Source organism: Nesoenas mayeri (genome assembly GCF_963082525.1).
Source record: "Nesoenas mayeri genome assembly, chromosome: 1".
NCBI lineage: Eukaryota > Metazoa > Chordata > Aves > Columbiformes > Columbidae > Nesoenas > Nesoenas mayeri.
Window position 1 is genome coordinate 156,469,696 of NC_137541.1, and position 27,494 is coordinate 156,497,189.

Below are 27,494 nucleotides of genomic sequence, written 5' to 3' on the forward strand. Positions count from 1 at the left end.
AAGGTTAAGGTATCATATTTGTAAAAAACAAAACAAAACAAAACCAAACATAAAGATAACACGAACTTGAATTGACTTCATCAGATGCACCAGTCAAAATCACTAGTCAACAGCTTTTTATAAAAAAAAAAAAATACACCATAACTCTTTTTCCTTCCTTGGAAGAGAAAAAAATCTTAATGTTCTATTTCATGGAAACAAACCTGTCAACCATTATTTTTTTCATCTAAATAGATCACCACTGAACCTGTCTTCTTGTGAAGATATAAGAACATTATAGCTATGCATCAGGACAGGAGTTAACAGTTAGGAGCTAACACCAGGCCTGAGGGGTGAAAAACAACAAAATTTTCACACTATGCAGAAAATTAAAGGTAAAATAAACACATTACTCTGTACCTGGTGTGGATAGGCATCTCCTGAACCCATTTGTCTTTTGTTCTGGTCAAAAATAATCCAGAGTTGACTATCAAATTCAGATTCATACAACAACTCACAAAGAAGTGGACAGCTTGGAGTTACTTCTCCACTCTTAGGCTGTTAAAAGAAAGGCCAAAGCATGTAATCCACTACTGAATAAAACAAGTTCAATCCTTATACACGTATTCAAAACAATAAGTGAACTAAAGTCCATTTCAAACAGCAGCGCCAAAAGAGAACCAAATCCAAATTTTTACTGTAGAGTGTGAATCTAGACATTGTTTCAGACAGAAAGCTAGCTAAAGTTAAAATCTGTTCTTAGAAAAAATGCTGTATTTATTAATTATTAAAAAAAAAAAACAAACCAAAACCAAACAAACAAAAAAAACCCCAAAACACACCAACCAACCACTTATAAGCCTTACCTGATGGAAGTTATAAGTCAAAATCATCTCATACAGTTGACGATTATTTGGTAAAATATCTCTGGAGCCCAAAGGTTTTATTTTTGCACTCACTGGTCTGCAGTTAAACAGCAATAAACAACAGAAGGTTGCTATTAAAAATCATGTATCCTCTATTAAAATTTGTCTTGCTTAACCAGAAGAATATTCTGAATTACAACTGAAACCAACACATGCAATAACACCTCTTAAAATATTGCAACTATCAAAGCAGCATAAATTCCTCAGTTAAAGCCAATGTCAGCTGAATGAAAGTGGTGTGGCATCATTTATGTTTACATTTCATTCACACATTCTGACAACCTTTAATTACATGATAGAAATTTTTCTATAAGATCCTGTCAGCTCTTTCACTGCCAAGAGCACAGACTAGTCCCCAAGTAAAATATCTGTGCTGGGTCATATCATGGATCCATTTAACCCACGTTTCCTAGTCTGGTGGACACCAGATAGACTGCTGACAGAAGAGTTAAGTACAGACTAATACCACACTTCATACATCTCCCTAATACTCACCCTGCCTCAAAGCATTTGAAACTCAAGATACTGAATGAGAAGCCATTCAGTACTTTACTTTCCTGTGTGTTATGAGTCATTACTTCATTCAAGAAACAGTACTGATACCTTAATTTAAATATATAAATATTTTCTTATTAGTTTAATTAATTACAATTAGTTTACTATCAGATGAATGTCTCAAATATTACCAGGAATTAAAAGCATTTTCATTTTCCAAATCAAGAATGAGGTAAAGAGGTATTAAGGGATAGTTTTATTTCCTCACTTAAGCCATATCAAACTGGGTACTTCTGAACCTAACATTAGGTGACATGTTCATTAAGCATCAAACTCCCAGTGACCTCAGTTCCAGTTACAAATATCCAAAAGTCCTAGACAGAGCTCAAGGTCTTCACCCAGAGGCCCAAGTAAGGGAAAGTTTTGAATTACTGACCACTGTGACCACAAGTCTTAAAAGTATTGCTTAAACTGTACGGCATTTCTTTCTCCTCCCAAAGCGACCCACTTTAATAATTGCTGCACTGGTTAGGAATTTTCCAAAGTTTCTCCTCCAAATCAGCATGTGTCAAACTGACAAGATAAACACAACTTCCCACATCAAATTCTGCACCAGATCCTACAAAAATGCTTCCAATCAACCAGAGAGAAGACAGTTTTCCCAGGTCAAAATTGGGCAGGACCTACAATTTGTTTCTTTGTACTTTTAAGTGTCTCCTTTGGAAGCAATGGAATATTTCTGTAAATATGGTTGTGTGGGTTCTTTTTTTTTTTTTTTTTTTTTAATTTGCTTAAGGAAAAGAATTTGTATTGAAAAAAGTCACCATAATTCTCAAATTGTCTTGAAGTTAACAGGAAAGGAACAACAACAAAAAAAAAAGGTAAGAAACTTCGATTCATGCTTCCAAACCCACTTAAAATTTGACAAGAATATTGTTGTTATCCTAAATTTAAGTGTTAACTTGTTACTGTTTTAACTACATATGAGTAGTTTTCCAACTTTCCCAATATAGTTCGCCAGAAACTCTACCTGAGCGTCTGAACCCAGCTTTTGAGATTTATGCAAGGAGCAATATCTTCATACTTCAGCAGGGACTGGACATCAAAGCGTACGATGCCTTCTGAAGCATGCTAAAGGAAGAGTACATAACAATTATGCTTCTGTGCACTTATAACATCAGCTATGGATCATCTGATATGTCCCTCAAAAACACAACACAAGCTGTATTTATCTATCCTATGAGAAATAATATTGTGAGAGTCTGAAAGCTTCACAAGCTTATGTCTATTTCACAACAGCAGACACACTGGGTCTTGCAAAACTTCAGCAACTGGAGCTAAAGTCTTATTTATAATTTTTTCCCCTTAATAATTAAAGTACTTTGTACAGAACTGTACAAGTCAAACTTCGGGCAGGACTGAGTTTTGTTTGTGCATTAGCGATGATTTCATTTGAATATGTAATTCAATAAATACATGTATTATTCATCTAGAATCTAAACACAAGTATTCTATGGTGCTTCCACTTCAAATTATTATTACAGAATAATTTGACTTTGCAAAAGAGAAACAATACTACATACACAAGTGATGTAGTAGTGATAGGTAAAGTGATACACAAGTGATGCCACTGATAGGCAAAATCATTTGAAAACTTTTTTTTCTAGCAGTATCCAATGACGAAGCTGCCAGTAGATCAGCACTCTTAAAATTTATTTTATGAAAGTTACAGGTGCGCAAGAAGGAAGGGCAAAACTGTTTGTATTCACTCATTTTTAACTCTCCATTTTTCAGTTGATCTAATGTTGCTGGGGTGGGGGAAGCTGCTGTGCACACCACCACCAGCTCTTTCTTTTCCTGCTCTACTGGTTCAAGACCTGGTACCTTAGTACAATGCATCCACTCTTTTCCCTCCAGTTTATTCAGCTCTTAGAGCCTGAATACATCCAAATTCACCTGAGGATGGCTATAACTTGCTCTGGTTCTTAGCTGAAAATAGGGAGAAGCCCAGATAAATTAGCATGGTGGATGTTGCTACCTCAGCTCTCAAAGAGGACCCTCTCCTGAGGGAAGAAAAGTCAAGCCAAGCCAAGTTGCATAGGACACCAAAGAACACAGGAGCAAGGCAAAGTACTGTAAATATTAGGATACTGATGTTTTAAGCAACTTTTTTAATCCTTTAGTATCATAAAGCCTTAGAAATCACAACACTGTCCAGCCACTGTGCTTTCAACCTGCCCCAAACAATGAACCTCAAGGTAATTGACACATCTCAATAAACCACTGAGCAGAAAATAAATTTCAATGACATCTTATTCTGAAAGTGGTATTCAGAGTATTGTCCTTTAGCAACTGCAGTCTACATATTCAAGTTCTGCTGTTGTCTCAGCAAAGTTCACACAAACACTTGCTAGTGAAAGTATAGTTATAGTTTTAGCCTCTTAGTATGTCCTTTCTGTTGGTGTTTGTTGTTTCCTTTATATTTTTCCCTACTGATTTATAATGATAAGGCATAGAAAAAAATAATAAATAATGGTAATAGGCATTTCTGTGGGATTGAATTCCTATTTACCTATTTTTAAGAGAAAACATGAACATCTTATGTATAAGGATACTTTTAAGTCTTTCTAAATACAGGCAAGAATGAAGAAAAGCTTTTTTATTCTGACATACCATAGGACTTGAATAAATCAAAATAAACACTCTGAAGACTTACCATGTTTAGCTGAGGAGTAGCACAAAGTACACCATGGAAAGAAATAGTGTAATTAATGCTAACATCACTAAGGCTTGCCCACCACCGAGCAACACAAAATTCAATGGTTTTTCCAGCCTGGATGACAAAAGCACAAAGTTAGACACAAGCTCTCACCTTCTCATTCTATTCACCTCAGCCTCCCTTATACCAAGAAAAAAAAAATTGGAGTATAGCTCAAAAACACCTGTAATGTGCAGTTTACTCCAATCATATATGTTTGTACAGTACCAAATAAGACATTATACTTGGTCCAGAAAACACAAGACAGCTCCAACAAATAATGAAAAAACAAACAGACAAACAACAAAAAACCCCACAAAAACAACCAAACCAAACTCAACACAACCCAAACAAACAAAACACAACCAAGAAAACCAACCCACCAACCAAAACTACAAACAAATCAACCACACAACCCCCACCCCCCAAAAAAATCCCTAGAGTGCCAGGGGTATAGCTGACAGAGAAAGGTACAGCTTTTATATGTTATGTCTTTCTTTCCTATCCTTTATACTGGACAGACAGGTTAGTTCATAAATGAGTTTAATATGTGTGCCCCAGAAAATGTGTATAAGGAAAAGAGCTAGCATTGTTCAAGATAAGCCTGCAGAATCTAAGCAATGTGAATAGAAGCCAGTCGGTTATCACCTGGCTTCAACATCAAGGAGATGTCCTGGGTACCACATTAAGCACTAAAGGCAAAATACGCTGTACTACATCTATACAACAAGTCGTAGTCCCTATTTGAAAGGGAAACAAACTGGTTTGTATAAACAAGAACCAACAAACTGAAGAGATTAACATGTGTTATAAGGGCAATATCAAATAATTAGGAAACCCTAGCAAGCTATTAGAGATCTTCCCAAAACTGAAAACCAGATAAAAATCACTATGCACTAATATATTACTTTCTCTCTCTTCCCCCACACCACCAGCTAAGGGAACTTACCAAGACAGGAAATGCTTCAATCAATGATCCTTTTTCTGGTAAGGATGAAAATTTGTAGAACTCATGACTTCTATATGCTTTTTGTTTCACTAGCTGAACAGCATGAAGCACAAACTTGGCAGTCACATCAGCTGAACATGAACATACTGTCACTTCTAGATTAAAGAAAAAAAGTTTAGTTTCAAGAGCCAAGAATCACAGAAGGAAAGCAGAGACTCACCAGAAAAACACTAGTTTCACAAGTATTAATAATTTGTAGTCTAAGAAGTTATGCAATACCCCAAGAGGCTCCATACATGAATAACACTTACATATCAGTTATTTACAGACCCTTTCAGATTAAGAAATACTAGTTAAGTTGAGAGATCAGTTAAGAGAGATATGATTCAACTAAATGGTGAACATGAATTAGATAGCACAGATGTATAACCTGTACTCAACAAACTACTACTGAATTCCAAATTAAGAGTCTTATCACTAACTTCAGTCTAAATGAAAGATTATTGAAAGGATTATTATTTAGTGATCTCACACAGGAAGACAAAAAAACCTTTTTTTTTCTCTCCCTGCAGAATTATGAGCTACTTGCCCATTATGAAAAACATTTTCTTCAGTTGAGACATCTTTCAACACTACATCCATACACCTTAAAAACCTCAAAGGTCAGAGAGTAATACTTTTCCATAAACATGGGGTATTTCTCCTGTTATGGGCAATGACTTCAGATTGTATTTGATGATTTCTAGGAGTCTGAGAATCAGGATCCTACTATACCAGAAACCATGGGATAACTTAAAATCACTCCTCTAAGAGCTTGGAATCAAATAAATATTTTATGTATTCATGGGTCAAAACCTTCAGTTCTTATTCAGGCAAAACTCAAAATTATTTCAAACGAACTCTGTCAAGTCTAACAGATGCATTTATTTATATTTAATTATATGTGGTAATTTTCCTTACCAGCCCATGTAGCTCCCTGTGGAACATCAATGAAGTGCCTTCGGATTTGACCAGGTTTAAAATGAACATCTGTATATGTCAGGTCATAGCTTGATGATTCATCTACTCTGTATGTCAGAAGAAAACACAAACAGTAGTTATCAAACAAGCTGTGAAGCCTTTTTTTTTTTTTTTAAATTTTTTTTTTTATTTTTACAGTAGTTTAAAATGCAAAAATACTCTCAAAAAAATGTACAATGAGACTATTTAGTCCTCGGCACCGATTGTTTCAATCTGTACTAGTACAGAATCTGACAGCACAATGTATCTAAAAGATTTAAAACATCAGCTCCACCACATTATGCTGACACCCTCCCCATCTCCCCAAAGTCAGAAGTCATCTGAATTCTGATGGACCAGGAAGCTTCAGCCACTGTGGCTAAGCCCACCTGAACTGACAGCCTTCTGGCTGCAAGGACCTAAACTACAAAAAAGTAAATGTCAGTTGCAAGAACCTTTTCAGATCTTTGCTCCCTTATTAATGTTAGTAGTAAGTTCAAGAATTCCCAGAAGAAAGAAGGTGGTGAATTAAACAAGTGGGTACAGAAAACTAAAGTAAACTTAAATCCCGGGTTTACTGACCTTGTGGGTATAACAACAGTTATTGGAACTCTGAACAGAGGGCCTGCATTAGGCATTGCTATATCATATCCGCACACCTAACAAAATAAAATACAGGCACTTAAAAATCTTTGGTCAAGAGGAAATTATAGAAGGCAACTCTAAACTTAAAGCAGTATTTTCAATCTTTGTAGTTATCAGTGAGAAAAAAAATCATTTGACCAGTGCCACCCTAGAAATAGTAAAACAGCAACACTCACCAAGAAAAAAAGAAATATTAGTTTTCTCACTTATTTCAGTCTTTCCCCAGAAGTTTTCAGGCTTTCAACCCACATTTGATAGTCCCTATATCAAAAACTCCACCTAGTTTCAAGGCAGAATTTGTCCCAAACAGCCTTTTTATTTCAGCTATTTTTTTTAATTAAAAATATTTTAATCCTTGATTTCCAGATTTATGATTGAGAAAACACAATTTGATTTCATGGCCAAGTTTTAAATACTATCTCTGAAAATTTGTTCCACTCTCACTTCACCAAAATGTTCCCAGGGGTACCATAGAAGACTTGCAACTCTAAGCATCTTAAGCAAGAGCATTTCTAAAGAGCAAGCTGATATTTTCCTCATTATGATCAACTACAACTCAATGGAAACATTTAAATATTAACATAAGGTTTGGGATGAGGATGAAGATGGCTGGAAAACATTTTTTGTTGGTGGGTTTCTTTTGCAGGAGTAAAGAGGATGATCAGGAGAGAAAATGAGAAATTTAATGGCTTTCACATTAATTTTGTCCAAACTTAAACATAGCCACTTGAAGTCAGCAAAATGCTTCCGCTGTACACAGCCATTACCACCCATTTTTCTCCACCCAAAATGATATGAGGCAGATGTGAGGAAACAAAAAAACAGGTTCTGTCACTGTACCAAATCAACTCCTCAAGGTGAAGCAAAATCTTGGGTCCATATAAGAGTGCAAGGCTACACCACAAAAGATTGGCCAGTCCTTTAGGCACCACAGACAAATATTTAAGACCTCATAAAAACACAGATCTCTATCCTCAATAACATGGGGCTGAGCCTTATAGTCAAAGGTAATAATATATCCAGAGAAAAAAAATCCTTAATGTATTATTTATTTGGTTTGTATTTCTTTATGTTTTTATTTTTAAACACAGATATTCGAAGTCCCATTGGTATGTGCTGTACAACATTGTACAGCATAATTATTGCAAAACCCTGGATTCAGCCTGTATAGTGAAATGGAATGTAGCAGTATTTTCTGGTCTGTATAGCATGTGGTTTGTATGTCCTTAAAAATTACTTCTAAAAGAAATTTAGATAGTTACCACATTAAAAGGAAATGGCACATAATGTTGCTTAGAACACCAATACTTCAATACCTCTGCATAATGTACAATACCTCTGTATAGTGTAGTCCTTCTCTCAGGCCACGTGGATCCACACGGATATTTATGTGCCGACACTGGTTCATAAGCTCTAAATGACTAGGACACTGGACCCACGGTGCATTTGAAGTTAAAGCTAAATGAAGCTGGAGAGATATTCTTTCAGTGTTTTCTGTCCAGAAACAAATTTCAAAAAACATTATAACACAAATGTGAGCATATTCTACTATAACACAGTATTTGTCACTATGTACATATAAGCCAAATATACAGATCAATAAAATGTAATAGGAACCAAGTCCTTTGGGTCCATAGATGTCAGATTCTCCACAAAGGAGAGTATTCTATATTATTTCTTTTTAACTTGAGAAAAATAGAATAGCAGCAGTGTACAGTAAAATAAAGGTTGTACCCAACTTTGAAAGTTCCCCCCTAAAACAGTCAAAGCTGACAAAGCCAAAGGTAAAGAATGCTTCAGTTAGCTACAACATAATCTGGAAGCAGGTATAAACTTTCTTGTATAGATACAAAGTCTTGCCTAATGCAGAGAAATACAATATGAAGCAACTCTACTGATTCTGAAGGTTACGCTAATTACCAAATTACATTCTAGAGCAACCTAAGCAAGAAGTAAAGTCTATTAAAAAGTGCTACGGGTTAAAGCACAGCTTCCAGAAAAGCATCTCAGCTTTAGCTAAATGCTTTAGTGATTAAAAAACAGATTTCTCCTGCTCTAAAGATTAACGACACTTTGAAAAGTCTTTCACATTTTCTAGTCCTAATTAACCTTAGCTTAATTTACAGACATTTCATTACATCTTTACCAAGTAGAGAAAAGAGCACTCTATTATCAAATGTAATTTCCTCATAGGTACATGAGAAGTAATAAAAGCTCAAAGAGAACTTCAGACAGACTGAGCAGATCAGCCTCCCTTCAACTAAAGTTCTTCAAACTCAGTCTTGTAGAAGACACCAGACACAGCACAGAAATAACTGGAGAGGTACTAAGGAAACAACATCATGCCGGTCATCCATGACTCCACAACTTCATTTTAAATTTCTTCAGAACAAAGAGAGACCCCTTTTTTCAGTGAGAGGAAGCATGAAGCAACAGACTCACCCAAAACATGGAAGTGCTGCAGTTATATGTCTGAGGTTACAAAAGTTGTTTAGCTGCATGCCTTCCTTTACCATGAAATTTAGAGTTGTACTTATTCCTTTTATGGTACAGATTCCTATCACGCCACATTATCACAGCTTTTCTGTTTAAAGATTACGCTTTATTTCCCTCCCCTGCATACAGAAGCTCTTTCCTACCTGTATTCTCAGGAAAGACAGGTTCTATGCCAACCCCATGGTCAGAAGGTGCAGCTATCTGGGCAGGATCTCTGAGGTAGATTCCACGGTTGCTGCCAACAGTAACCGTAAAGCCCACGTTATTTGTGAATGATGAATTCTGAATGAGGTAGTCGTAGGCTTTATCAACCTGTTAGACAGAACACATTCCAAATTAACAAATTTCAACTTAATAGTACTTTATGCATGTTATCTTCAGTCTGAAGTGTTCAGCAAGTACAGCAACATTGAAGTTACTTGTGCTACCTGGGCAACACTGACTGCACCTCACACAATACTCAGTATAGACAATGAGACAACATTTTCAGGCTGCAACAGCTGCACAAAAAGTCAAGAACATTAAAAAAGACAAATCTCCTTTGCTTTAAATCCATCGAAAGATGTGTATCAAGTTTTCAGAGATGACTTCAAAGACAAAGAGGACTTCAAAGGTCCAGACCTACTCTATTAATTTAGTGCCTTTCTCATGTGGAGCAACACTAGCTAAGCATTTAAACCTTCTACACAACACAAGAAGCTGAGCAGTTCAAAAGCAACAAGCAATATGGAATGCCCATGTAAGTCTTATATATTGATATAAGAGAACCAGGTCATGAAATCTGGCCCTGGATTTAAGCAAATGAACTGTCACAGTAAACTCAGATGGCAAGTTCACCTTTCTGTCTTAAAAAGACACTATTCTCTGTCGCTTTGTATTCTACTGACTCCAAAAACCTTAAATTCTCTTATACTTCACAGTGAGCTACCTTCACCAGCGGAGATTAGGGCACTCTCTTCCGAGACAAAAACAGTGAACATAAACAGCCTCAGTCTCCCATGCTTTAATCACAGACCACTAAATCATAAGATATGACAGGTGTTATTTCACTTTTCTGCAGCAATGCTGTTTGATATGGCTACCACCATTGTTGTCTTCTGTATCAAACGCGATCTTACAGATGTGCCTAGTGGATGTTACCTACTAAGTTTTAGCATCTCCTGAATGTGAGTTTAGTGATAAGCATTTAACATCTAGCATATTTAAGTATGAGAACAAACTCTCAGTACCTCTATTTGGCTAAGATGGCAGTGACTGCAGGCAAAAAAACAGTAGCAGCTCTTTAAGAATGTAAGCTTATGGATAGGGAGATTGCCAGTCAATACCCCTTCATCACTGAAAGGATCACATTGCAGATTTCCAAGCTACTTAGAAATCAGGATACAATGAACACAGAATTTTCAGTGCAGCGCCAGAGCGAAGTCAATCACACAACTGCAGCTGTGCTGTTTTGTGAATCAGCGTGGGTATCTCCGTATTTCCACTGCCCAGAACTCACAGTTTCAGCTTTTGTCTGCACAGAACAAGTTCCTTTCTCTCTGACAATAGCATAAAAACATTTTTGGACATTAGGACAGAATTTAGGCATCCAAATCCATATGTGGGTGACAAAATCCCACATCCTAGTTGTAAGTCTATATAACTTTTTGTTCAGTCTGTGTCGTTTTTCTACAGTAACTGCATGCTGAAACTGAAAGAGCTGTCTCATTCCTCCTCCTACTACATTCCCTTCTCTCTCAATCATATCTGAGAATCAAGAATCATCTAGAAACCTGCTCTTTGTGGGTTAGTTTTCCACTAGTAGTTACTTATGTTGTCTTTTTTTGCCAGCAAGTACCTGAATAATACCATGTCCTTGTGCAAATACTTCTATGTTTTCAGCTTTCACTGCAGTATTTTCTAAAGCTCTTCTGACAGAATGAACAGTGTAATGAATATCATTGGCTTTGAGTCCTGAAATTAAAAATAAGGGTATTATTAGACACAACAGAAAGTCACAGCTTTTTTTTTTTTCCAGAGGAAAAAGTATCTAACCTCTTTTAGACTATGAATCTATGTTTAACATTGTAGCATATTACCTGACAATACTAATGCAATGCCTCCACATGCATTGGGAGAAGACATGGATGTACCATTCATGAGTTGCGTTCCTCGCAGAGTCCAGTTTGGAACAGAAGCAATAGCACCTCCTGGGGCACTGATACTTACTCCAAGGGCTCCATCAGTGCTAGTGTTAAAACAGAATGGTTGAAAAACAGATTTTTTTTTTCTGCATACTTTTTCTTGAAGTTAATCCATGCACTTAAAAGATAATTTTAGCTTTAAAGAACATTCACAAGTATATTACTTCAATAAATCCATTAACCCATTAAACCCAAGAAAACGCATGCCATTAAGTAGCAATTAAAAATGTCACACTAATCATCAGCCATGACTGCTTTAGAGAGTTTTCTAATCTTTCACTCCTTCGATACTCTACACCAGACTTCAGTTTAGTCAGCAGAATATCTTCTGGGATTTGAATTAGAAAAATGCATGTAAACAAGCCTATTAAACACTTCAATACATAAATCAGTATTTTACACAGCTTATTTAACAGTTGTTATTTTTAAAGAAAAACAGTAAAAGGGAGAGGAGACTAACAAAGATTCATTGCATGTTGCCACTTCACTACCAGGTCAAATTTTGAATTACAATACAGAACCTGAGACAAGGAGAGCAAGAGAAGAAGATAAAAAAAGGGAATGTCGCGATGTGACCAGGATCGCCTGGGCCTAAGTCACCTTCCTTTCTTGCCCAAGCATATATAAGAACAGAGCAGGTACCGATGCCACAGTTAAAGTACCATTTAGTTAATTGTACAAGCCAAATATACCCCATCTTCCTTGCTCTGGATAGACAAAAATTGCACCACTGTGCCTGAGCTACTAAGTTCTTTGGAGAGGCAAGGAGGGCATTTTAGGGCATTTCTATCCCACACTAACAGCTTTGTATGTCTAAAATCAGCCTCAAATCAGGCTACATTATAAAAGACAGTACACAGTAACTGTACAACAAACACGAAGAATTCCAAAGTCTAAACACAGGCAAGAACTCAGGAAGAGATGCTATTCTTTTTTTCTCCTTTTGGCTACCAAATTACTATAAAATAGTCCTGAGGCACAAAATAAAAATTGAAGTTTTCATTGCCCCTAAATTTTCTTTTATAGATCTTTCTAACTTCCTATAATGTGAGGTAGAAACGTTTTTTTTTTCTGCCTACCCACACCTCTACTGGACTCAAGCAAAAACCTTGAGTAATTTGGGCCATCACAGCAACATCCCTGAAGCCATAAGTAACACCACTGCAGTAACAATATTTATTTTAATCTTCAACACCAACAGAGCAGTTCACCACACCAACTTAATGAAATAAGTGTTATGGAAAAAGTCCTCTGAGAAAATAAATTTCAGAAAAATAACAGATTTACAAACAACTTTTAAATGACTTTCATAATCTCTGAATAGCCTTGCACTCATCAAATACACTTTCATGAAAAGTACAGGTTGTGCCAAGGCAGTTCAGAGGTCTTCCCCTTCCCTCAGGAGTTCTATAGCCCAACATACAAAGGCCTTCCAAGAACAGGAAGCCACCTATCCTCTTCCCAGGGGAAAGAAATAGTTTTATTCTTGTATTAATGATCAAGTTTTAGATTTTGAATTGCATAATCTGAACACCAAAATAATGAATTTGTTCTTTTAGTATAACCTACCTAGGCCCTCTGGATGACCAAGTATATTGATTTGCTGGCAGTTTTTCTCTTAAAGAATATTCAGCAACCATCATGTCAGGCGATACATAGGCACCAACACCTGTAAAAAACATTCAAGCATTTTAGAGGTACAATGAATTTTTATTAAAAGCAAAATTAAAATATTTCTATGTTTTAAAATCATTATGAGAATAATTTTTGCTTGACATTTGAAAATGGAAACACATATTTTCCATCTTATTAAATCCAGATATTTTTACAAAGCAAGTGTAAAACAGCATGCTGTGCAGTAACAATGCTGATAGTCATACTGTATAATATTAAAATATTACGTGAACTTCAAAGTTTCATTTTTATTCAACTGGAATATATTCACCTTCTACATTTCTTTCACAACAGATCACTGTGACATGTCTCCACACTCTGCTGCGCCCCTTTGGTTGTGTTTACACTGTTACAAATTACACAAACCATATGTCAATGCAACCTGTGTGAATTGCTTCATGCTCACATGGTTCACAGCTACGCCACCTGGAGTAGATGGCCACATCCACACAGCTCAAACACAGTGATGAGACTATCATTACTTTCCTGTCTATCAGTTCAAAGTGTCCAGAGCATGTAAATGATTATGTCAAAACCTGCTGAAGTTGTATTTTCAGAACACGATGTCGAGGATGCACATTGCATCTGTGCCATGTACTAATTCTGAAGTGTGTGCTGCATTTTCTTTACGGTACAGGTGCTATCAGGATGGTAGAAAACCACCATACCAAGCTAATGAACAAATTTGGCCAGGTCCATGTCCACACTGGCTGAGTGAACTAAGCCAACCTGTCACTACCTTGCTTTACCCTGAAAAACCAAACCAAAACAACCCCTATGTAGTTCCCTCTAGAACAAGGAGCAAGCTACTTTGTATTCAGAGCGAAGTATCACCCAGTCTCTAGAGTGAAACAGCAAGTAAACTAAACTGACAGGACATATAGACTGTAAGAGGAAAGCCAATGCAGACCTGAACAGATCTTGTTAGTTCCAGTTCCAACTCCCAGTCTCAGTAGTGGAATAACTGCTGATTAGCTTTTAGAAAGTAATTAGCATTAATTCTAACAGCCGTCCTGAAATAGTGTCTCTCAAACTTTCCAGTCTACATGCTAATCTCCTCGCATGAGAATCCTGAGATTTAACAAGCACCTTGTTTAACACAGTAACGCAGCAGACATTTTATATAAAAATTAAGACTAGGGAAGCTATCTCCAAATGCTAATCTTATACCTAAATCTTTCACTGAAATATTAAAACATACACTAGCCCATCAGTAATGCCAATCCTTATACCAGTAATAGACTTTCATAGAAGTGGCATCGCAGTTCAAAGAATTCTTCCCCTAGAAGGACTTGTCTAGGACACATCATGGGATTACTTTATACCCAAATAAAAACCTTTGTTTCACTACCAATAGAAATCAGAGTATATGATGAAGACAGAATCTAAAACCGAGATTCTGACAATTCAGAATGCATTACAGGACCTTCCAGAAGATTAATGAGAATCCAACTTACTTATACTTTTATAAGTTGCATTTACCAGCAGCTAATGGTCCAAGTGAAGTGGTGTGCTCAGATGTTTAGTTAAAAAAAAAAAATAACCTTGGAATCTTCCAATAGGTCAGACCACAAAGATTTATTTTGCAAATTTTATACAAAGCCACATCAAATCAAGACCATCTGCCTCCTATCTCTGTTTTATACATAAGTCTTGAACTGCAAGACAACAATCTAAATTTTTATATCTAAGCATGCAAGTGCTTCCCTCAGAATTAATCTTGTAGCCCTGTGTCTTTGATATTTTTTTAGATTTAGTTCAGCAATCAGCCAGTGATCTCAAACATGTAACACAAGTACAAAGCTGGGAAAGACAGAAGCTGAATTCTCTCAAAGTATTTTTTTTGAAACAAATTATTTACCTATTACACTAGATGTAGTTCCACCAGGACATCCTACTGTAGAAAGGCAAGGGCCATTATTTCCTGCACTTGAAACATAGATCACGTTGTGTTTCCACACTGCTTCATTAATTACTTCACAAATTCTCCTGATGTAAGAGAAAAAAGTAAGTCATTTCATCAACAATATCGCTTTCTTCCCACAGAGCAAACTCTCATTTTTAGTAGAATCTCTCTGACCAGTCACAGAACAAGGACTATTATGCAGCCTGCTGCCCGTATCTAGCAGATGTGGTTCCAGTATAGAAACTGACCACGAAAAATATCTTCTGGTTTTAAAAAGGAGTAACATTTTTCTAACAATATTAGGTCTTGAAAAAGCCCCACAAATCGCGTTCCAACTACAAAAATCCTTTAATATTCTAAAATCATTTTTGTATTATAAATCAGTAGTATTTTGATAGGTTTACTCAGTTTTCAAAGGTAGTAGAAAATGTAAACTGCAACAGTTTAATGCATATGAATCATTTGGACCTGGATGATTAATTCTTACTGAGAGTTCATTTATACAAAGCTTAACAAGTATAATTCCATTTCTGTGATATTAAAATACTCTCTATTAACCACAGTAGTACTCACCCAGAATTTGGCCAATGTGTTGCCTCTCCATAGCTATAGTTGACAAGATCACATTTGTACTTTATTGTTTCTATCATCTGATAAAGTAAAATAGAAGCCAAAATACATACTAGTTACAGAGTAAGTCACTTAGAGAATGGCAAAAAACATCTGCTTAAACTGATCTGCTACAGATCTAAGGAAAAGAGATAAATATCTTTTGACTCTACAAAAGAAAATAATTTAATTCACTTCAATCAGTTATTTAAGTGGTATTTTCCCAGTGAACAGAATAGAAAAAGCCACCTGAACAGTCTTATTCTTGCTACGTTCTAAACTATAAATTAGGACATTGCCCTACGAGAAAACCGCAGACATCATTTGTATTGTCTTGAATGTCTGTCCTCAATAACATAAAATCCTTCTTTCCTGTGCAGATTGGTTAAATTCCAAAAAGTCACAAAACCATTATTGTACATCTTCATGTTGCTATAGCAAGATATTCTATATGCCACAAATATAACTTTCTATTTTCAGTTCCTTTTCCTGGGTAAAATTTTTCTCCATTAACTCACTATATGAAAAAGGCCTTGGGCCTTTCATCATTAAAAAAGAATAGTATTTACCTTATTCTTAAGAAAAGAGAGTTAAAACAAATTCAGCCACGTGGGTAGATACTAGTTTAATTCTAGACTTATTTAAGTATTCTATAGCTATTTAAGTAACCATAAAAATATAGTCACAACAGAGAAAGAGGAACTTCAAAAAGCACACAAGTAATTTAGCCCATGTGTCAAGCCAGCCATACACACTGCAACTCTATCATTCCGAAAATACCTGCAAGTGCTCTGTGCAACACAAGTCTTGCTTTATATTAATACATTAGTCTTAAGATATGTTTTAAAATATATTCTGGCTGGGTTTTTTTTTGTTTGTTTGGCTGTTTTTTTGGGGGATGAGGGATGTTAGCTTTGTTTTGGATTTTCCTCCCTCCCCCTTGAAGAACACTGGATTGTTTTGGTTTTTTGGTTGGTTGGATTTTTGTCTGCTTTCGGGTTTTTTTTTGTTTGTTTGTGGGGTGCGTGTGTGTATTTTCCTGGTTTTCTGTTTTGTTTTTTTTTACTGGTTGTTCTGTGGTTTTGTTTGTTTGGTTTTTTTTAAATTTGGAAATATTCTACAACCATAGAAACACAGCCTATAAGCAACTGGAGCAGGAAGTATCCCACAGTATTCTATAATTAAGTCACACTGCTGAGATTAATAATTTATTCAGTGAATTACTCACAGCTCTTATTAGACCAGTGCCGGTTTCCATTGTACTTAGTCTTGTATCGCCAATCTTGATTGCAAGAATCTGAGCTCCAGGAGCCACACCATTTCGTTCTGGTTCTTCTGGAAAGTACCCAGCTGCAATACTAGCCACATGTGTTCCATGTGCTCCTGAGCAAATGAAAAGTTATATCACTATATGGTCAGCAAACTTCGTATATACCAATTTAATATACTACAGGTCAATTAATGTTCTCTTATTGAGCTTTAAGTATATCAATTCAGCTGGCAGCCAGTCACAAGTGGTGTTCCCCAGGGCTCCCTGTTGGGGCCAGTTCTGTTTAATTTCTCTAACAGTGATCTGGACAAGGGGATCAAGTACACCCTCAATAAGTTTGTAGACAACACCAAGTTGGGTGGGAGTGTTGACCTCCTTGAAGGTAGAGAGGATCTACAGAGGGATCTGTACCAATGAGCTGAGGCCAGCTGTATGATGTTCAATGAGGCCAAGTGCTGGGTCCTGCAGTTGGGTCACAACAACCCCAGGCAGCGCATCAGGCTCAGGGAAGAGTAGCTGGAAAGCTGCCTGGCAGAAAAGGACTTGGGGGTGTTGGATGCCTTGAGCCATCCCAAATACCAGAATTCGGACACAATACAAATTACTTCTCACGATACCCACACAGCAGCAAAATTTTCTTGAGATTACTTTCATTTACCTCCACTTGTCACAATGGAAAGGAGGTTTCCATCATCATATATATTAACGGAATAATTCAACATCTCAGATGTTCCAAAAGATCCATATTCCTGAGCCTCTTTGTAGGTTCTCAGCACTGTACAGCTAGTTAAGTCACCACTCTCACTTGTATCTATGCAGGCTCTGTTGACAAACACAGAAAAAGGGAAATTTTCCAGCTGCTGTGAACTTTTGGTTATCTACCCCCATCCCCAACAAAGAGTATCACAAAATCTTCATGAAGTCTGGTTCTCTGTTTATGGTATCTTACTTCTTCAAGTCACTATCTTTAAACCTGGCTGTTTACTCTTACATTCAGAAACTACAAAGATCTCTAAATAAACTGATTTTCAAACGTCACTAAATTAAAATAAATTCGTCTTTGAAAAGCAAGCATATGGAAATTCAGGCAATTTCTTCAAGGAAGAAATTTTATTAAAGATAGCTGTTCAGTGCTGGTACACAAACATTTGAAGTCTCACCCACTGTTTTCTATGACGCACATTATCAGTTAAGAAAAGTGCCACATTACATCCTCCAGTTTGTGCAAAGACTTGTGGTATTTTTTTCCTTATCACCAATGGATACTTAAAGCAATTTTACCCCAGAGGAAAATCCCACAAGCTCACACTTTTTATCATGCTGTCTTCAATAAGACTTCATTTTGCCCCATCTTCATTTGAAATCAGAACTTCGTAATGAAATTCAAGTGACAACGCAGGATTATTGTAAATAAAATAATATTTAAGACATCTATAAAGAAGGTGGATTTAAAACAACAGCTTGCATTGAAGACTGTTATGTGTAGAACAAGACATTTTAGACGAATTTAGGCATTTACCTCCAGGTCTCACCATCATTCCATACTATGCAATCATATACTGGGCCAGGATCACTATATTTTTTCTCAAAAGAATTCAACAGTTCCACTTGATTTTGTAGTTCTTCCTTTATTAGTTTATTTACCTAATAAGATAACAAAAATACAGTTAGGGTATTTGTAAAATTATTACAAGACAGGTATTCCCATATTCCTTTCTGAAGCTATAAGTTTGTTCTTTCATCAAGAACGGAAGACCATCCTAAGAGTCAAACACATCTAGAAGTTCAATGGTCTTCAACAGTGCATTAGTTATTTTTGGCTTATTACATATAACCATATAACTATTTCCAATTTCTGTAACTGTAACATTTAAAGCTTTTTTTTTTTCAGATTGTTTAATGATACATAAGTGGTATATTAAATTAAAATTTACTAAAAATATGCTGCAAAGTATTTGAAGAAATACCCTTTTCATATTTAACAAGTTTAGAAAGTTATCAACATGAATCAAATCAAACAACCATCCATTTAAAGATTTTTAAAATTAATTAGATGATACACCGGTAAGTTCTCTGTCCTTCACTCATCCAATAAAATATTTTAGTCCTCTCAAACAGCAACAAATTGTTGCAAACAACAAGTTTACGAATTCATTTAGATTTATACCCACCTGAGAGGGAGAGCTATGAGCAGCATCAAATTCCTCTTGTTTCCTACAGGCCTCTGCTAGAGCCAGTCTGTGAACAGGATCCCAGAGCTTTTCCTTGCGTTCTTTCTGTAACATAAAACCACGTTTCTCAATATTTGACAAATACATGTCAAAGTATGAAGTATACAAAAATACTTTGAAAATTCTGATTCGAGACACAATGGCTAAAGAAATTCAGTATGATACTATAAATAAACAACTGCTACACAGAAAAAAACCCCAAACCCAGGTATCAGTAATTTCAAAACTTTTTGACTCAATGGACCACTGTGAGGAAGACCACCAGGCCACCTTCTGTTGTTTTTAAAAATCACAGAAGAAATAGATCATGTCAAAACTAAACAAAAAGTCAGTGAGAGAACAGCTCTCAAGCACTGGCTAGCAGCCTATGTGTGTTAGCAAATCACATACTGTTGTTTCCTAGAAAAACTTAAGAATTAGAACAGTGAAATATGACTAGACACCAAAGACAAAATTTAATTGCTTACCTGAATCCTCTCCTTAAGAGCTTTAGGATAGATATCATAGCCATTTTTTATGCCAATGTGATACTTGCCTGAAGGATTTACCCAGTTTGCTGGAATCTACAGAAAAGTATATTCAGAAATAGGTTAACTGATGGCATTAAAAAAAAAAAAAAAAACAAAAAAGCAAGACTGTGTAAGGGAGCTTAGCAGAACAGACTTGCAAATATTGCCAATTTAATTCCCTGTCTCCATGACAGTATCTACTGCACTAAGATTCTATAATATGGTATGGCATTTTCAATCCAGTTCCAAATAAACCAGTATCAATTGATGTAACACTGCCATTGAATGTCTTTAAGTGTCAGTTGCTCTGACACTCTTATTTTTAAAACATACAGTCCCAGCAGCAACTTTTTTTGGGTAGAGGTCTGGGGAAATCATAGCACTATAAATGAAAAGAAGCACCCCAGCATCAAGGTGTATTATGGTAAGAGGTCATGACAAACATCTGAACGTCTAATCTCATATCTCGCTGTAGTTTAGAGTCTCAGTAGACCAGATCCACTGTTCCTAGTAACATCAAAAGAGAGCAACAGGTTCACCCTTACAATCCTTTTCTGTGCAAAATTCAGACAAAAGCTGATAGTATGGAGATAATCAAAGATTTGAGGCCCACACATCACCTCATCCACCTAACCAGCCAATTACGAACACTTCAGTAACATCAGCAGTTTTATGTAGGTGAAACCTCTACTAGGTCTCATCATACCCTTTCTGAAAACTCTATGCCACTTTTGTTCTATTCATAGCAATGATGCAGCGAGCCTATAACTTAGTCCTCACACATTTTTCAGTATCTAAGACTATCTACCATAAGCTTAATACCATACTTCTTATAGTTTACACAAATGTAGAAAATCCTAGCACTTCTAAAGACATAACCACGTCTGATATTTTTAAAGCATGTTAGTATGTTTTCTTCAGCCAACTTCCAAAACTGTATCAGATATTGATTAGAATAAAGAGAAATTATCAAGCCCCAAACAAAACTCTGTATACACCTCCATTCAGCTACAGAGAATATTCAATATTAAGACATATACCAAATGAAAGACATGTCATATGAACACACAATCTGTATCAAGATGAACAAATGAAGTATTAGTTTTGGATAAGATCTAGTTCAAAGGAAGTTAAGTTCTGCAGAAACCTAAATAGGTCTTAAACTTGTTGTTAAACAAGAACAGAAAAAAAAAAAAAAAAGATACCCAGTGGTGTCTCTGTAGCACCTAATACTCACCTTTAAAGTTCTTCCAGAAAGACCAGTAATTTCTCCATCTTTAGGTTCTACAATGGTACATGTAGTTACATCACCACTGCCTGTTGTATCGATTATATCAATTATCTTGGGTTTCCCATCAGTTGTAACCTGAAAATATGAGCACAGAAAAATTGAAAATGTAGTTGATTACTCTCCAGCATACAAACCAGGAAACATTTAATTTTTTTAAAGAAAAATATCAACTAACTTCCTTGAACACTCAACCTTTAGCTGAGTGACATAAAAATCAATTTGAAACTAGTTTAATTTTCAGTAAACTAAGAGCAACATGTCCATATTTCTGGTTTATACAAATTTACTAACTCATTTCTAAAAATAATTTATGAGAGAAACAAGTAAGAACATTGTATCAATAAGCCACAGGCACCTCAATTTAAAACTAAGCCTAAATTTACAAGACTATTTGCAAAAACTATTTGTGTTCAAGCAATTTGCTACATTGCTTCTACCTCATGACTCCAGCCAAATTTTGAAGTAATGAGTGCACAACTCTAATAAAATGAAAGGTGCTGAAGTAAATGCTTGAAGGGCAATATGAATTCAGAGGGTTGGAACAACTCTGCTGTGTGGACAGGCTGAGAGAGTTGAGGTTATTCAGCCTGAACAAGAGAAGGATCTGGGGAGACCTTATTGCAGTCTTTCAGTACTTAAAAGGGGCCTATAAGAAAGATGGGGTCAGACTTTTTAGCAGGGCCTGCTACAACAGTGGTAACAATTTTAAAATAAAAGAGAGGAGATGCAGACAAGATAAAATGAAGACATTTTTTACAACAGAGTGGTAAAACACTGGTACAGGTTGCCCAGAGAGGTGGCAGATGTCCCATCCCTGGAGACATTCCAGGCCAGGCTGGACAGGGCTCTGAGCAACCTGATCTAGTTGAAGATGTCCCTGCTCATTGCAAGGTGGGTTGGACTAGATGACCTTTGAAGGTCACTTCCAACCCAAACTACTTTATCATTCTATGAATTAGCCATATGCATCTGTTTTTACAGTTCTACATTAAAAATTTGTTTAGAAAAAAAAATCAATAATCTTCCCAAGATGTCCTACACAATAACTATACTGACAGTGAAAAAAGCTTCTTGTTTAGAAAAGCTGTAATATTTACTGGTTTTTATCATTTAAATATTTAGTATTGTTGCCCTCATTCTCTATCAATAATTTTTATGCTTGACATAACATATGATTTCAGCAAAACTACCTGCCATATACTCCGCATTTGTGAATTCAGCTGCTGGAAATTAACAACATGATCAAGCTGCTTCATAAAAGTCATTCTATTGCTGCTAAAAAGACAATAAGGGTCTATGTTTTAACCACACCTCAACAAATAAGGATAAATACTTCCAAGGCCTTAAATTCTCATGGTTTAAAACAAAAACACCCCAAAAAACACTCAATAAGAAACCCCCAAACAAAAAAAAATAACAAGCCACCTCCTCTACAAATAAAAATAAGTTTAAACTTTTAGAAAAAAAAAAAAAGAACCAAACCCCAAAATCCCAAACCCATAGCAAGCATAAAAAGGATAATGATATCCATTTTCTGGAAGGTAAAAAATACTGCTTTTAAAGAGGCTTGATAAGGAAGAACTTCCATTATAGAAACCAACTTTCTCACTCTGTTCACAGAAAATTCCTGTTCAGTTAAAAAAATTGTTAAAGCACATTAACCTGGTAAAACATCTACTGAACAGTTACATAGTAGTGAAAATGTGCTTAAGAAACACAGTGCATAGGCACTCATGCCATATAATTTTCTAGTGTTTATATTTAACGTCTTCAAACACCAGTCTTCACTCACAGAATGGTCAAGTGCTGCTCCAGTAACAAAGCAACTGCAAGCCAAACCTGAGACTACCAGAATCGGACATTTTTCAATATGCCTCCAATCAAAGAGAATTATTCAGTGATCAAAGCACAAGAAAACAAGAATCAAATGTAATCCAAGATGACCTGTTTGAAGTAGGCAAGTTATACTGCAACAGGTGGCCAGACCACAGATTTATGCTGCAGCAAGCTTAGGTAGTTTTAAAAGTTGATATCTAGCCAGGAAGATGATGTGCAGCTCCTACACTATACAGCTCTTTGCCTCCTGGCTGAATAGCAGGTCCACACATGCACAAAAGTTTGAACAACCAGAATGAACAAATCGGAGTCTTTCAGTCAGACATGAGAAACTCCCAGTTTCCGGTGCAAAGGTGCAAGGTTCAACTCCTAATGGCAGCGATCCAGAGAGGTTCATGGTCATTTAGTGCAAGTAACTGATATGGCTTCTCCTGCTGACAAGAACTGTTGTTTGGCGTACTGCCCCCCAGTAGTAATGCTACAGTGAACCTCAGAGTTCAACTCAGTTTTCATTTTCAAGTCCTGTAATTCTGAGAAAATAATAATAATAAAACCAAAATAATAATAATAATTAAAAAAAAAAATAAAAAAATCAAGTGAACTTGATCAGTTCCCCTGTGTGAAATACTGAAATAATGAGATTGTTATAGATGGTACATTTTAGTACCTTTGGCATTAAATTTCAAAAAATGAAGATTTATTTTATACAGTTAAAAATATTTTATAGTGTATTTATAATAAAATCCACAGTTTTACATTTAATATAATGGTTTGCTCACAGTCATTTGAAAAAAAAAATATAGTTTATAACCGAAAATGATTGTTGTTTATACATTTTAGTTTGAAAAACATATACTTTCATGCCAGCTCTGACTTTGTAAAACAAATAAATTAGTAAATTGAGCACATAAAAAATAATCTATCTGCACAATCCTGGCAGCTGATCAGTATAACAGAAGTAGAGGAGCAGCAGTACTTATGACAGTCTCAACTTAAATGCAAACTCAGATTTATTTGAGCATGTTTTTCCTAGACCATACAATGTTACTGATTCCAACTAACAGCTACTGCAGCACCAAGAGATGACCAAGTCCTTCAGCACTTCAGTCATGGGACAGTTGATCATCATCACAAATACATTTCAAGCAATTTTTTTAAAAACTCAGTGCTAAAAAGCAAGTCAAACCAAACTAGCTTCTATTGCTAAAAAGCTGTCTCGGAAAAGTATTAATTTTAGTAAAGAATAATTCCAACAGGCACTTCACAATACACGCAAAACTGCAAGAAGCAAATGAATTGACTTATCCATTGAGAAATATAATACAAAGAGTGACAACAGCAACAGGGAAAGCACAGGGTGGAGTTGAACAAAGACCAGAGACACACAACCACAATGCTCCATTAAACATACCTTACCCGCCCACCTAAAATTTCACCAAGTACTCTGCCTTAATGAGGAATTAGGAGCCATAACTCAGCAGGTAACAAGAGGAAACAGATTCTGCTAAAAGGGCTGAGGCAGAGGAAAACACAGCATGAAAAAAGCAAACTGAACTTTACAGTTGGCATCAACAGGTGGAGTGTATAGCAATGGAAGATAACACGAAAAGAGTTCCCTAGAGGGCACTGACTATGAAAGATTCAGAAAGAAAACTAAGTACAGGTTAGAGTAACATTTTGTGTGGCAAAGCAAGCCAATGAAAAATGAAATAGATGTAAGAAGGTTTGTTAAGCACAGTAACTATTCTCTGTGTAGTTTGTAAAGCAGCAAGTGTCCAGGAAAGAATATAAACATAATGGCACTTTGCTGTTACACTCTGTCCCCAAATCTTTTTGTCCCTCAGCAAGTGATCATACGCCAAACATTTATGGTATCAGTGTTTACAAACAAAAGTACAACCTCAAATGAACCTACCCAGGGATGAGACACTAAAGAGCAGCAAAGCATGAACTGTTTTGACTAAAACCTCCACTGTATTCAAAACCGGGTAGTTATTTTTGCCTGTAATCATTATTGACATTAACTCCAACTCAAAGTTGGAGTAATACCTATTAAACTTGCTACATATAACACCTTCTCCTCCCTCTAAGCAACTGACTAATTTCTCATAGTTTTAAGTGGATGCCAGGCCAAAAACTGACAATAAGAAAAATCAGCAGCAGAAAAGGCAAGGGCATTAAGATAATTTAAAACAAACCAAAACTTCCTCAAAATTTGAAACTACTTGTCACAGCACAGCTACGCTGTCTCGCTGTCTGTGCCCAAGACTCTGTATTAGTCTGTGGAAGCAAAACGTAAACTTCCCAATACTCCATGGAATAAGGACATCCTCTTGCTGAGAAAAAACACAAAGCTATTCTACAGACTGTGCGTTGCCTACGTTCTCCTTTATATCTCCCTGTACAATAAACATCCTAATTCTGTAGCTTAGCAAGTAGCCTAAGTCAGGGGTATTAAGTGCACAGTGCGAAAAGAGGACAGTTTATTTACATGTTTCTCTAATGTCCTTGCAGACTAACTTTCATGCATTGCAAGATGAATTTTTTCCCCCCCCAAAGTTCTCTACAAATCTTTTACTTCAATACCTGCAATGTTACTCTCCACATAAAGAAAACAGGTTGAAGAAAACTGTTAGAGTCAATACTGAGTTCATGATGGTTCGTAAAAATCCTTTATTACCCCTTCGGATACCTATTTGAGAACAAAGTTCCCCTCTAATGCCCATAAACTCTTGTTTTTTGGTTGACCACTCCTCCTTTACAATCTCTAAAGATTTAGACTTTTTGCTTTCATATGTGAAGCTTCAGAAACGTGCACATCCCATTTATACTCACATCTTCCTAATTGTCTTTTACTATTTCCTGATCTGCCTATGTTATTATCTTGCTTGCTTTTTGGCTAGCATTCTTTAAGCTTCCTAATTACTATTCCACTTAGCCACAACTTCTTGCCAAAAGCAGAATGTTTCATTCCAGCTTAAAACAATCAGTTACAGCTGACCAGTGTGTCCTTCCACTCTACCTGTCCTCTTCATTTACCTGAACTCCATAAGGGGTCATTTCAGAACACGGAACTAAACATCTGCCAGGGTTAGGTCCCTGAACTACGTCACTTAAGAGTAAAATCTGCGCCTGTGCCAAAAAAAAAGGCATAAACCAAAACAGGCCGTGCTTGGCTAAATTAATAAAGGATGCAGTACCTAAACAAGTTGCATACAACTCTCTCTGAATAATTTCTCAAGGCTTCCTTTGCCACACCTGAGAGAAAACATGTTGACAAGAAACCGGAAGCAGTAGCGATATAAAAGGTCACATACAAACTTACATGATAAAGAAATGTTAAGGGACAAGAGTCAAAAGAAATAAAGAGGTGCTGGGAAACTCCAAAATCAAAATCACACAGACAGAAACCCACAAAACTGAGATGGAGCTCACAATGGTAACCACTGTGCAATCTGAGCTGCAAAGCCAGCAGATCCAAAAAAAAAATAAAGCTGGCAGAACCAAATTTCACACAGATTGTTATTGCAATACAACACACAAAAAGCACACTGAGATAGAGAGGCATGCAAATTCTGCCAGAAATACACTTTTCATGTAAAATATCTAAGTGGCTATTTCCAGACTCCAGCTACCTACTGTTGAAATAACGCTAAGGCTTAACAAAGCTACAGAGTATTATTTTGCAATGAGTTCTACGTGAAAGACGACAGCCAAAGAGCATAAAAAACCGTCTATGAATGGCTTAAAAGGAGGATCCTTAAACAAACACCCGAAGTGACCGGTGCGGGGCCTCGGCTGCAGGATTCTTGTGCCCTCCCGTACGGGAGCCCACGCTCACGCCAACGCACGCTTAGCGGGAAGAGGCAAACAAACAAGCGCCCAGCACCGCCTTTCAGGAGCCCCCCTCCGCTCTGGCTGCCGCCTCGGGCCTCCCGAGGAGCACAGAGGCTGCTGGACGATCGCCCCGGCCCCGCACTCCTCCCCGTCCCCCGGGAGCGCGGCCGCTGCCCGCCACAAAGCCACGGGGGCAGAGTCCGGCAGGGCCCGGCTGCACCTCCCCCCCGCCCCCGAGGGCCGCCCGGCGCCGCTCCCCCAGGCCGTGACTCAGGGCTCCTTCCCACCCGTTATGCCCGTTACCTGCATGCCCGGCGCCCCTGGGTCCACGCCAGTGTCCAGCACGGCCAGTAGCACCCCCCGCCCATCGAAGTCGGGGAAGCGGGCGAGAAAAGCAGCGGCGCCGGTCTCCTTCTTGGGAAGGAGGCCGTGGAAAGGAAACGGCTCCTCCGTGGCGGCCGCCATGTCGGGAAAGGAGTGACGGGGCCGCTATACACACACGCGCGGCCGGCAGCGGTGGCTGTGGGGGGGAGGACAGGCGAGACCGGCGGGAGGCGCATGCGCCGTGCGGCACCACCAATCCGCGGGGAGGCGCACCCGCTCGCGGCCCGCAGAGAGAGAGCGCCAGGGCTAAACCGACCAATACGGTCACGCCGGAGCTGGACGGGGGGGAGGGGCTCTCGGTGGAGGCAGCCAATGAGAGAAGCGACGTGCTCCACGCACGGGACGGGCAGCCGGGCCCGAGGGGGCGCCGCGGGAACAGGGCGTGGCCGCGCGAGGCGAGGCGAGGCGAGGCGAGGCGAGGCGAGGCGAGGCGAGGCGAGGCGAGGCGAGGCGAGGCGAGGCGAGACGGGGCGGTGCGGTGCGCGGAGTACCCGGCGGCCGCGTCCTGCGGTGACGG

At 37.5% G+C, this 27,494-nt stretch overlaps 1 protein-coding gene across 4 annotated transcripts in view; it reads right to left on the reverse strand.

Moving 5' to 3' along the window:
* TPP2 (tripeptidyl peptidase 2) overlaps nucleotides 1–27,091 on the reverse strand; it is a 49,985-nt gene extending 22,894 nt beyond the window's left edge. For all 4 annotated transcript variants that reach the window (XR_013922062.1, XM_080343424.1, XM_080343423.1 and 1 more), the window contains exons 1-21: nucleotides 26,897–27,091; nucleotides 20,867–20,995; nucleotides 19,588–19,683; nucleotides 19,061–19,165; nucleotides 18,409–18,533; nucleotides 17,548–17,711; nucleotides 16,848–17,002; nucleotides 15,584–15,660; nucleotides 14,966–15,093; nucleotides 13,000–13,099; nucleotides 11,326–11,474; nucleotides 11,085–11,200; nucleotides 9,391–9,559; nucleotides 8,088–8,245; nucleotides 6,689–6,765; nucleotides 6,068–6,174; nucleotides 5,108–5,262; nucleotides 4,117–4,233; nucleotides 2,431–2,531; nucleotides 846–942; nucleotides 400–537 (exon numbers count right to left, since the gene is read on the reverse strand). Coding sequence is in view for 3 of the 4 variants with exons in the window: in XM_080343424.1 (XP_080199550.1) it covers nucleotides 400–537; nucleotides 846–942; nucleotides 2,431–2,531; nucleotides 4,117–4,233; nucleotides 5,108–5,262; nucleotides 6,068–6,174; nucleotides 6,689–6,765; nucleotides 8,088–8,245; nucleotides 9,391–9,559; nucleotides 11,085–11,200; nucleotides 11,326–11,474; nucleotides 13,000–13,099; nucleotides 14,966–15,093; nucleotides 15,584–15,660; nucleotides 16,848–17,002; nucleotides 17,548–17,711; nucleotides 18,409–18,533; nucleotides 19,061–19,165; nucleotides 19,588–19,683; nucleotides 20,867–20,995; nucleotides 26,897–27,058 (2,625 nt within the window). In the remaining variant the exon portion in view is untranslated. The remainder of the gene's footprint in view (nucleotides 1–399; nucleotides 538–845; nucleotides 943–2,430; nucleotides 2,532–4,116; nucleotides 4,234–5,107; nucleotides 5,263–6,067; nucleotides 6,175–6,688; nucleotides 6,766–8,087; nucleotides 8,246–9,390; nucleotides 9,560–11,084; nucleotides 11,201–11,325; nucleotides 11,475–12,999; nucleotides 13,100–14,965; nucleotides 15,094–15,583; nucleotides 15,661–16,847; nucleotides 17,003–17,547; nucleotides 17,712–18,408; nucleotides 18,534–19,060; nucleotides 19,166–19,587; nucleotides 19,684–20,866; nucleotides 20,996–26,896) is intronic.
* Between the last annotated feature and the right edge of the window lie 403 nt (nucleotides 27,092–27,494).